Raw genomic sequence first — 12470 nt, forward strand, 5'->3', positions numbered from 1 at the left:
GAGTAGAGGCAATCCGCAAGGAGGTGTTCTCTCACCATTTCTCTGGGTTGTTGTTGTAAATGACTTGCTGGAGGAGCTGGTGAAAGGGGGCTGCAGGGTAATTGCCTACGCGGATGACGTGGTACTCATTCAACAATTCCTGAGCGATGCACATGATACGTTTTTTTGGACAAAATTCATTAATTGTCGAACGAACTTCGTTACCACACGCTCATGCCCGAAATTCCCCAGAAAGATTGCATGGTATGAGCCAACCGATATGCCAACTTCCTCAGCAACTTCTCTAATTGGGATTCGACGATTCTGCATAACAATTTTCTTCACTTTCTCAACATTTTCATCGGTTGTTGATGTGCACTTAATTCCATTTTTTACACACAATTTGATGTAACTTCTTTCATCCATTTTTTTCGATAGCAGAAAACCGCCGAACACGCAAAACACTTGTCTTATTTATGCCTGTCACAAGCAAACTAATCATGCTAAAACCGTAAATATATCTTCGAGACGAGTGTACCAACATAAAAAAGTAATAATCTATAGTCGAATGATGTCGAAATAGAAAATTCACCTAATTTTTTGAACACACCTCTTATTGCTTAATACTTAAACCGGAAACCCTTGATGATTTGTTTCCTGGTTTTATGTACCTTCGAGATGGAACTAATGTATGTATCTGACGATAATAGCAAATGAGTCAATAAGTTTTTATTGGATCGTACTATTCCACTGTTTCAAGTATGAGAATATCGATATTTTCTTAAATTTTTGTTTCAACTTTCTAAGGCTTCTTCAGATAATAAACCTGCCAAAACATGTCAAAACAAATAGTTAAACAAATAAATAAATAAATAAATAGCAAAGGAAATATTATCTGCTGGTAAATCAAAGAACTTATTTACATCGCATCTGAACTAGATATGTACCAAATATAAATGCTGAGGTACAAGTCTCTTGTTTTGATTATAAAATTAGTAGGTTTTTATTTCTTTTCCACGTACGAGGACTTTCAGCAGCAGAAAAATATAGTAAATTAAAGATTTATCCAGAAGCGTAATTTCTGAATCTGTCTGGAAACTCTCTCTTTTTACACCATTCTTGAAATATTTCACATAACTTGGGTATATTTTATTCAATTTGGACTTCTCAAAATATATTTAAACGAAAATCTTTTTAAACACTTCTGTTTGCCATCCATTTCACTTTTCTAACAGTTGGCAACCCTCTTTTAAAACGTGAAATATATTCCAATTGCTCGAAATATTAAATAATTGGCGCGTACACTTCTGTTAGGCATTTGGCCGAGCTGCTCCTCCAATTTGTGGCAAGCGTCTTGATGTTGCTTCATAAATGGACCGACCTACAGTTTTCAGGCTAATATTTGTTATGAGGAGCTTTTTCATGGCAGGAATACACTCGGAGATTTGCCATTGCCTGCCGAGGGACGACCGCTATTAAAAAAAAAAAACTTTTTTCTTTTTGGTATTTCACGAAAATTAGAACCTATGTTCTCCGAATTCCGAATGGTAATCACGCACTAACCCATTCGGCTACGGCGGCCGCCAAATGTTAGTCAGAGTTATAACGATACAAGTGTAAAATTTCATCGAAATCTGTCCTTTTAATGTTAGGAAGTGAAAAGGAATCTCTGATGTTTTCGGTTTTTTATTTAATCAAATTTGAAATCCTCCTGTACCACCAAATCGAGTTCCAACTGCCAAAAATAAAGCTTTGTTGGACATCACTATCACATATTAAAATGTAGATAAGCTAAATGAAATATCAGGTCAGTCCATAAGTTCGTGCGTATTTTACCCATAAAATTCACTTTTGTACGATTTTTGCATACAAAAAATTACTCGTCGAATATAACGGAACTATTTATATTTTCTTTGATATGTTGTGCATTCAACAAGTGATTTTAATCGCGGATAGAAGCACGTGTTATTAAAAAATAAAATGGAATCTTCGAACGCTTATAAGAGGAATATTTTGTACAGGGTGGCTAATGAATTTTGCTACATTAAGAAACTCAAATAACTTTTTTTTTAGTGTATGGAATTCATTTATTTTTTTTTTCAAGTTGAAGGTCATTAAATTTTATTAAATGTAACTTAACTAGTTTTAAAAATAATTGAATTTAAATGCCCCCCATGCTCGTTGACACAAGTGCGGCATCTTAGTAAAAAGTTGTTCATTGCTGCTTTGAGAGTTGCGACAGGAATAGCCGCAATTGTTGCCCGAATGGATTGTTTTAGTTCATCCAAATTTGTTGGCTTTGTTTTATAAACTTCTTGTTTACATAAACCCCACAAGAAAAAGTCAGGTGCAGTAAGGTCAGGCGACCTGGGGGGCCAACGAAATTCGGAGTTTCTTGAAATCAGTTTATTGGGAAATTTTCGTCGCAACTCTGTCATAACAGTCTGGGCTATGTGAGACGTTGCCCCATCTTGTTGAAAGCACACAGAGTTGAAAGGAATTCTCTTTCGGCGTAGTTCTGGATAGAAAAATTCTTTCAGCATTTTCAAATAACGGTCTCCAGTAACCGTAACGGTGTGACCATTTTCTTCAAAAAAATAAGGCCCGACAATACAGCGTGAAGAAACCGCACACCACACTGTCACGGGAAGAGGATGCAATTCCGTCTCGTGGAGTATCTGTGGGTTAAAAGTACTCCATATTCGACAATTTTGTTTGTTCACATTGCCGTTTAAATCGAAATGGGCCTCATCAGACATGAAAAGGCAGTTTAACATGTTTTGGTCTTATTCCACCATTTGCAGGATCTTCTGGCAAAATTCCAAGCGAATCGGCAAGTCTGCTGCATTCAGTTTGTTAACCATTTGAATTTTGTAGGGAAATAAGTCTAAATCTTTGTGCATTATTGTTTGCAAAGACTGTCGGCTGACACCAAGTTGAGCAGATAAGCTTCTTGTTGAAACCCTTGGATTGCTTTGTATAGCTGCAGCTACAGCAGCGATCGTTTCCTCCGTCCGAACTGGTGGGTTTCGATGATAAGGCCTTCTTGCGACTGTTCCTTGCTCAGCAAAATTATTCACCAGTCTCATTATGGTCCATCTGCTCGGGGGATCGCCGCCAAACATCCGCCTGTACTCTCTCTGTACCAAAACTACGGACTCCAGTGCGTGATAGCGGCGGACTATCCAAATTCTTGTTTGCGTGTCCCAGTTATCCATTTTAATAAATTTTAAGATCAATCTGCAAATTAAAACAAAAATGGAACAGATAACTTAAAAAGAAAAAAAGTTATTCAATTTTTTTTGGTAGCGGCTTTCATCAGCCACCCTGTATTTTTTTTGTAAGGACTGCGCAGAAGTGGTTTTCAAAATTCCGAAGTGGTAACTGCAAAGTGGAGGGTGCCCCGCGCGCTGGTCGTCCTGAAGTCTTTAACTCCAACGCCTTGCTCGAACTCGTGGAAGCTCAGCCAAATTTGACAGTCGATATGATAGCTCAGAGGTTAAATTCATCGCATGGAACAGTTCACAGGCACCTGGTTCAGTTGGGAAAGGTTTCAAAGCTGGGAAATGGGTTCCGCATAGACTTTCCGTCGCCAACCTTCAGCAAAGAGTGAATGTGTGTTCTCAGCTGCTGCAACGGCTTGAAAATGAAAGTGTTTTGAACCGTATCGTTACTGGTGATGAAAAATGGGTCCTTTACAATAATCCTGTTCGCAAACGACAATGTTTAGATAAAGATGAAACACTAGAAGCGACCCCAATAGATGGCCTTCACCCCAAGAAGATTCTTCTGTCTAATTGGTGGGATATGGCCGGTATTGTTTATTAGGAACTTCTGGAACCAAACTAGACGATAACTGCTGATTATTATTCCCATCAGCTATCAAACCTGAATGAGGCACTTAAAGAAATCGACAGTCTTTATTGAATAGACGCAAAGTTTTGTTTCACCACGACAACGCAAGACCTCATACCGCAAGGCAAACATTAGGCAAGCTGAACGAGCTCGGGTGGGAGCTAATGCCGCATCCACCTTACTCTCCGGATATTGCACCTTGATTATCACAAAGTAGGTTAGAATCTTTTCTTAGTCGCAGTTTTAGCTTTCAAATGATACCAAAAATTCCAAATTCTAAGACTTTCGATTTTTGAGTTGTTGTTCACGTTCGGAGCACACAGCCGTACAAAAATGTTGCTGGCGTCATGTTGGCAACATATTGTCAATATGTTGCGAGATTTTCGCAAGTTCAACAGAGTATAACTTAAGCGTTAAATTATTGTAAAATTTCAGGAAAATTTCATGGCCAAGAATTTCGTATGAACTTTGACAATGTTTTTTGAATAACTTTTTTACAAAATAAAAGCCAAATTCTTTTTAGTGCTGGGAATCTTTATTTAGACCTTTACGCCCTCCATTGCTTGTCTTTTTGTTCGAGTATATAACAGCTGTCCAGTTTACAAGTGTCTAAAAATGATTGACGCACGACGCCATTTACAAAAATTATAAACGATCCTAAAGAGTCATTAATTTTGTGCCACCTTGTTTATATGCAGGTAATTTTGTTTTATTTTTCACAATCGTACAGCGCTTGTTTTTGCATTGTCTGTGAGTGCCTGCTTATCCGCTACGCAAAATTTATGCTTGAAAGTCCTTCCGGCGCTTGTTCCAATATACCGCCGTACTTACCTACGTTCAGCAACTGAAAATTTTGGCTGTTGTCTATGCCTTTTTGAACAGCTGTCATGCTCGTGTTGTATTTGTTGTTACTCTGTATGACTTGTCGATACCGTAACTGTGCATCGGTGATTGTGACTGCCGGTAGCGTACATGAAATGCATTCGTGTCCTTGCTTTCTGGTGAATTGAGGCGGAAATATGTTGGAGTTGACATTTATTGGGAAATGTTTTTATGCTGTGGGAATATTCTCAAGCGGACACTGTTAAACGTATCTATGCGTGTGTGTGTATGTAGGCACATATGCATTTGTGTTCATTCAATATTGCATTTTGGGAAAAATCAGTGCCTGTTTCATTCAGGTTTATCATGTTGGGTCGCTGTTGCTGCTGCTGTTCTGGATTTATCACCAGCATTGGTCAGCAGTGTAAATAAAGTTGTGATTTTTTTTTTCATTTACATCTGCATCTATAGCGCGCATGTGTATATGTAATTACAGTGGGGAGCAAAACTAAGTTAATGTTTGTACTTTGTGCACTGCTGAGCGTATGAGGGTGGGATAATATAAGAAAACTATATTGGAAAATGGTTTAGACTTTCGTTGCTTTTTCGATTTTTAACAAAAGAGTTGATAATAAAATACAAAAAAAATTTACGCATTCTAAAAAAAAAAACAAGTTAATTGGAAAAAACTTGCATGTACTCAATTTTGTACCTTGCAGAATCTGTGGGGCTATGGAGCTTTTTGACAAACTTTTCAACAAAATTAAAGAACCTCTGCACTTTCTCCGCATGGTTTCGTTCAAGATTTCATTGGAATACTTTGATATTCCTGCTGTCCAAGCCGCCAGTTTATTATTGTTTCAACAGACTTTCCCCGATTCTAAGCTACTCCTCAATCAGATTGAAGTAGGCTCTAGCGTTTTGTAAAAATTTGAAGTTTTGTTCAGCCGGCCTATCTCTAACAATTTTACTCGTGTGCGAGAAATTGCCATCCTGTTGAAATACGATTTTCTGTTCCAGATAAGTGCTCAGATCTGCTAATTCTGCGCATAATTTCTACGTACAAACAAAGAGGCAGGTCTCGACGATATAACACATCCAACTTCGCCATACATGAATCTTCCATCGATATACGAATACAGTGCAGATATTGAAGCGCGAATAAAGAAAGCACAGATAGCATTCAGCTAGTTTAGCTCCAAACGGCGCACGTCACAGATAACTAGGAATACCAAATGACGGATATTTGAGGCTAGCGTAAAGTTGGTTCTCCTTTACGCTTGTGAAATGTGGAATCTGTCGCAAAAAGAGCCGCAAGAGCTTCAAACTTTAGTTAACTACTGTCTGCGTAAAATCATGCGCATGTTTTTGCTGAATACCGTTCAAGTACTTTACCTCGAAGCAGAAACCTATTGTAAGGAAAACTACCAAAGGGGAATGGAACTGGCTTGGTCTGACCACACCAGAACTGCAGTTGTATGGAACTTGCAGGGTAGCCACTGCAGAGGAAGACCGTCTAACACATAGAGAAGGATTATTGAGGCGGAGCTGGAAAAGGCGAATATGGAGTGAAGTTAAAATACCAGCCCAAAATCGTGATCAATGGAAACAGTTTGTTGAGTCCGTATATTATATACAGGAATAAAAGGATCAAATGTACATATATAATTATATATATATGATTGTAACTGTTGCTTCATAATCATCATAAACTCCTAGATTTCCAGTGTGGAACATAGGATCACAACGAATTTCTTCCATTCGGGTCTGTCTAAGCTGCATGGTACCGGTTTCTGACTCCAGCAGTCGTTTCCGGTGGGTTCCATTCAATGGCGGCCCTTGTTAAGTCGCCATTTCCTCAGCGTAGACCATGCCTAATCCAGCCTCATTTGATCTTTCGGATTTCCAATAGTATTTGTTTCTGTTGGGTCAGCATTCAAGATAATACAGGGTGGCTGATGAAAGCCGCTACCAAAAAAAAATTGAATAACTTTTTTTCTTTTTAAGTTATCTGTTCCATTTTTGTTTTAATTTGCAGATTGATCTTAAAATTTATTAAAATGGATAACTGGGACACGCAAACAAGAATTTGGATAGTCCGCCGCTATCACGCACTGGAGTCCGTAGTTTTGGTACAGAGAGAGTACAGGCGGATGTTTGGCGGCGATCCCCCGAGCAGATGGACCATAATGAGACTGGTGAATAATTTTGCTGAGCAAGGAACAGTCGCAAGAAGGCCTTATCATCGAAACCCACCAGTTCGGACGGAGGAAACGATCGCTGCTGTAGCTGCAGCTATACAAAGCAATCCAAGGGTTTCAAAAAGAAGCTTATCTGCTCAACTTGGTGTCAGCCGACAGTCTTTGCAAACAATAATGCACAAAGATTTAGACTCATTTCCCTACAAAATTCAAATGGTTAACAAACTGAATGCAGCAGACTTGCCGATTCGCTTGGAATTTTGCCAGAAGATCCTGCAAATGGTGGAAGAAGACCAAAACATGTTAAACTGCCTTTTCATGTCTGATGAGGCCCATTTCGATTTAAACGGCAATGTGAACAAACAAAATTGTCGAATATGGAGTACTTCTAACCCACAGATACTCCACGAGACGGAATTGCATCCTCTTCGCGTGACAGTGTGGTGTGCGGTTTCTTCACGCTGTATTGTCGGGCCTTATTTTTTTGAAGAAAATGGTCACACCGCTACGGTTACTGGAGCCCGTTATTTGAAAATGCTGAAAGAATTTTTCTATCCAGAACTACGCCGAAAGAGAATTCCTTTCAACTCTGTGTGCTTTCAACAAGATGGGGCAACGTCTCACATAGCCCAGACTGTTATGACAGAGTTGCGACGAAAATTTCCCAATAAACTGATTTCAAGAAACTCCGAATTTCGTTGGCCCCCCAGGTCGCCTGACCTTACTGCACCTGACTTTTTCTTGTGGGGTTTATGTAAACAAGAAGTTTATAAAACAAAGCCAACAAATTTGGATGAACTAAAACAATCCATTCGGGCAACAATTGCGGCTATTCCTGTCGCAACTCTCAAAGCAGCAATGAACAACTTTTTACTAAGATGCCGAACTTGTGTCAACGAGCATGGGGGGCATTTAAATTCAATTATTTTTAAAACTAGTTAAGCTACATTTAATAAAATTTAATGACCTTCAACTTGAAAAAAAAATAAATGAATTCCATACACTAAAAAAAAAGTTATTTGAGTTTCTTAATGTAGCAAAATTCATCAGCCACCCTGTATTTGGCCAGAATATTTTGAGAATTTTTCGAAGGCAAAAACTTGTGATAAGCTTGTGACAGCCGACGTCGCATTACACGTTTCACAATCATAAAGTAAAGTCGACTTTACATTGGGATTAGAAATGCGCAGTTTTGTGCGCCGTGAAATTTGTGATGCGTGATATCATCGCTCCAACCTCCAGGTACCGATATAACGCTGGCTAAATGGCAAACAAATTATATATCTTCGAGATCGATACCATCAATTGAGCAATTTTGCATATTTTCTGTGTTTACGCGCATGACTTTGGTTTTCTGGATATTGATCTTCCGGTCGGCTTTCTCAGCTGCTTCTCGCACTGCTTGAATTTTCGCTACTTTGTCAAGATAGTTGTTTGGCAGAAGACAGATGTCATCTGCACAATCAAGATTTGCTAACCGCCTTTGCAGTCCTCAGGTAATACCACTTCCATATGATGAGGCGGTTTACAAGACACCGCCCATAACAAAGTTAAAGAGAAGTGGCGAGGGAACACATCCTTGTCGTACACGTGCTAATATTTTGATTTTGTCACCCAGAAGTTTCTCATGCACTATCCAAAAGCTAGCGTCCGCGTAAAGTGCTTCGACGAGTTGAATAAATTTCGATGGGACCCCTTTGCACTCGAGGGCGTTACGAATTACGTCGTGATGTAAAGTATCGAACGTTTTTTGAAAGTATATAAATACGAGACAGAGCGGGGTTCCCCATTCACCTGACTGTTCAACGATAACTCGGATATTGTTGATGTGCCTATTCCTGTCTGAGATAATTGACGCTTACGTGCTGTTTTTTTGGGTGATGGGCCGAGCTCCTCCTCCTATTTGTGGCGTACGTATGGAAACTTGCCAGCAATTTTTTGTGGTGACGCAACCTGGACTTAGTTGGCGAACTGCCAATGTAGTGCATTCAGTTTTGCATTTTTGTAGTGCATTTTTGTTTGTGTGTGTTTTTCGCTGTTCTCAAACCGAATGATTTAATTGTGAAATTCACTTGAGCGGATACAAAAGCTCATGAAAATTATAGTTTATTGTCAGGTAGAGAATTGAAATCACTTTTATCGGGTGAATCAAAAAGTATTACGCTTATTAAGGGGAAACACAGTTGTCCAAATAGTTGTGATATAGTACATGGGCTGAAAAGTCCTGGCCGTAACAAAGAAAACACTTTTTTGTTTTGTTCAAAATTAGTATTATTCGTCAATGTAAGTTCCATCAAGAACAACGCAATCATTCCAGCGCCACTCTAGCACTTCAATATTATTTTTGTGGTTTCACCGTTTGATCCCAGTTCAGCGATAATCTCTTCATTCGAGTGAAATTTCGTACCGGCGAGCATTTTTTTTAGGTCTGCGAACAACCAGTAGTCGCTGGGAACCAAATTTGGTGAAAGTAGTGGATGTGGGAGCAATGCGAGGTTCAATTAATGTAGTTTTGCCATTTTTTGTCATGTTCTTGTGTTTGGTCACCAGTGAGCAAACGCGGCACCCACATTGAACATAGCTTTCTCATAGTCAATGCTCACGCAATATAAAGCCAACTCGTACTTTTGATATCTTTACGATATCAGCTAACTCACGCAACTTCCCTTTAGGATCATTCAAAACGATTTTGTGGATTTTTTGATGTTTTTTGCTGTTTTGGATGTCCACTGCATTGTGCATCATCATTGCTTCGTTTGAACGGTATTTCTTTCCATGGAGAAGCAGTGTAAAATTAAAACTCGAAATTCAAGAAGCGCCACTCTTAGCACCATCATTCACGGGCTAAAGAATAGAATATCAGGAAATTTGAAAATCTGTTTTTTTAAGATTAGTAACATTTTAGTAACATTAGAGTTCATTGAAGTAGCGCGAAAAAATCTCAAAAAAAAAAAACCAGAGCGTTCTGGCCTTTAAAACCACTTTTAGTTAGAAGTAAATTTAGACTTTTCACAGCAAATGCGTAGTCTTTTTGAAGATTTGTTTTCCTCTACAAAATAGTGTTAACCACCTCTGGTATTCAACATTTGGGCACTACATATTTAACATTCCCTTTTTTATTTCTTACGAATTTTCTTAAACGCCGCAGTGAAAATACCAAAATAAAATATTGTATTACTTCAACTTTTACAGCTGGACGCTATGTGGTGCTTTCCTCCTATGGCGATCTCTATATACGCTCTGTGCGCACCGAAGACAGCTTGGTTAAGTTCTCCTGCCTGGTTACTAATACACTGAATGGCGAGAAGCAGCGCAGTGATGCTATAATGTTGCAGGTGAAAGGTATGCAAATAAAATATTATGCAAATTGGCTAAAATGTATGTAAATTTGTTCCATTAGAAAGCAAATGTTGGCATAGAAATACTTGCATATATACTTAATATACCAATACATTTACATACAAAAATGTGTATATGAAAGAAAAATTGCTATAGCTAGAATTAAAATTTGTTGGTGCCTTCACATTACCCGAATATATCTTTTGCAGAGCTAAGCAAAAATCTTGCGCCGCGCACCACCCAGAAGCCGGTCATGGAAATACATGTGGAACGTGGCAATGATGTCCATTTGCAATGCAACATCCAGGGGAATCCTTTTCCCATATTTACGTAAGTTGTTAACAATTTTGTGCCATACTTAGTGCGTTTACTCATATCTATATTTACGTACAGAAATAGGTTGCAATATGCATGTTTTTGTTTTTTTGGGTTTTCCCCAAGTAAGAATAAAGTAGCTTTAAATTTAATTTCTCTATAAATTTAAACCCATTTTTATTTCTTAAAAAGAACGAAAAATATTATTACATATGAAATTATTAATTATTGAGTATTTGGCTCGAACAGTTTAATTTTTTTATTATAAAAAAATTAGTAACAAAACACATGGGGTGAGTTATAAGATTCCTTGACACACACAAATGAGAGGGGCCACTTGTGATAACTTTTGACACTTTCGCCAATTTTTTCTATTTTCAATATTATAATTAAATTTTGATAATAAATACGGGTAGCCGTACCAATACCCATATTTTCGTATAGGACATGCTATGTCCCCTTTTCGCGGCAGAATTGTGCAAAAAAATAGTGCACCTAAAATTTTACGAAAAAATAAAATTTACGCCTTTTTTGCTGATTTTACAGCTGCCTTTGACAAAGTACCCAGAAAACTGCTTATTTACCAACTAAGTGGCATGGGGATACACAGGGCCTGGGGATACATTCCAAAATTGTTAACTTAATTGAACAAATATATCTTTAGACAAGACCTGAAATATGGACAGTTGAAGAATATTCAGATGATTTTGAAACGTTCTCAGGGGTAAGGCAAGAGTGTCTGATGTCTTCTTTACTTTTTTGCGCTATATTTAAATGAATTGCACGAAGATTTGAGTAGTGATTTGAAAGTTGACGATCCAAATATACGGTTGGTTCTCTTTACCATTGATATATGTAGTCATTTTGGTGGATGAAATAAATACCCTTCAAAAAAAAAAAAAATAATAATCGAGAGGTTTACTGTGAAAAATTGAACACGGAGGTTAGCTTAGCCAAATCGGCAATAATAATTTTTCCTCGAGGTGGCGAATTATCGAAAAAATAAAAATGACAATGTAAGGTAGGCAGGTTAGATGGCAAGAGCACTACAGGTACACTTCAAGTAGTACTTACGTGCCGTTTTGAAACCATAATGTGGACCACTATCTGCGAAAAAATGTAGGGAAGAGAAAATCATCTACATCCATCCAGTGCTGTTGATATAGTGGAGGAGAGAAAAAGGATCTAGGCTAGAGAATTTCCTCAAGCGCCTAGCCGCCAGAGTCGGACATTTGCAAAGAAAGTGCTCAACAGTCTCTTTCTCTGCAGGATCCCCACAGATTCTGCAATAGGGGTTGTACGGAAGTCCAAGCTTCTCCGCATATTTACCGATCACCCAGTAACCAGTGAACACCGCAATGAGTTTGTAAATTGAATAGCGGAGAGTTCCCATAATTTTAAGCATTCTGTTCCTATCGTATTGAGGTCATAGTGGCTTTGAAATAGCACTTGTTGAGACAGACCTCCATCTGTCTTGCGCTTTTTTAAAGCGAATAAAATTTAGCAGTTTCCCTTTAACGATGGTCAAGCGGACTTCGATGTCTGAGAAGGAGACAATTGAACCGCTTCTGTCGACCTCTTCCTGGCCAGTTCATTGGAAATTTCATTTCCCTCTATATTTCTGTACCCAGGAACCCAGATAAGGGAAATGTTTCCTGCACGTTCGAAACGTTTGAGTTCCTCCTTACAGGAGTTAACCAAAAGAGAGCTGCAATATGGCGACGACAGGGCCTTGATCGCAGCTTGACTATCGAAAAAAATATTAATGTCTCCCTCCCAGCAGCGATCCCTAAGCATTTGGCATGCTTGCAGGATCGCGAAGCAGTCTGCTTGAAAAACGCTGCTCGTTTCCGGCAGTTTAAAGGAGCCTGAAATATTGGATGAATTAGAGAAAACGGGGTTAGAAAAACACAATTGGGCAGAAAAATGAGAAAATGTTCTAAATTGTATTAACACTAC

At 38.5% G+C, this 12470-nt stretch overlaps 1 protein-coding gene across 1 annotated transcript in view; it reads left to right on the top strand.

The window, feature by feature from the left end:
• The window catches only part of LOC129235825 (cell adhesion molecule Dscam2), a 273431-nt gene that overhangs the window by 106179 nt on the left and 154782 nt on the right, over positions 1–12470 (top strand). Inside the window, exons 6-7 of the mRNA XM_054869869.1 lie at positions 10050–10199; positions 10406–10526. Coding sequence (XP_054725844.1) covers positions 10050–10199; positions 10406–10526 — 271 coding nt within the window. The remainder of the gene's footprint in view (positions 1–10049; positions 10200–10405; positions 10527–12470) is intronic.

Source organism: Anastrepha obliqua, chromosome 1 (genome assembly GCF_027943255.1).
Source record: "Anastrepha obliqua isolate idAnaObli1 chromosome 1, idAnaObli1_1.0, whole genome shotgun sequence".
NCBI lineage: Eukaryota > Metazoa > Arthropoda > Insecta > Diptera > Tephritidae > Anastrepha > Anastrepha obliqua.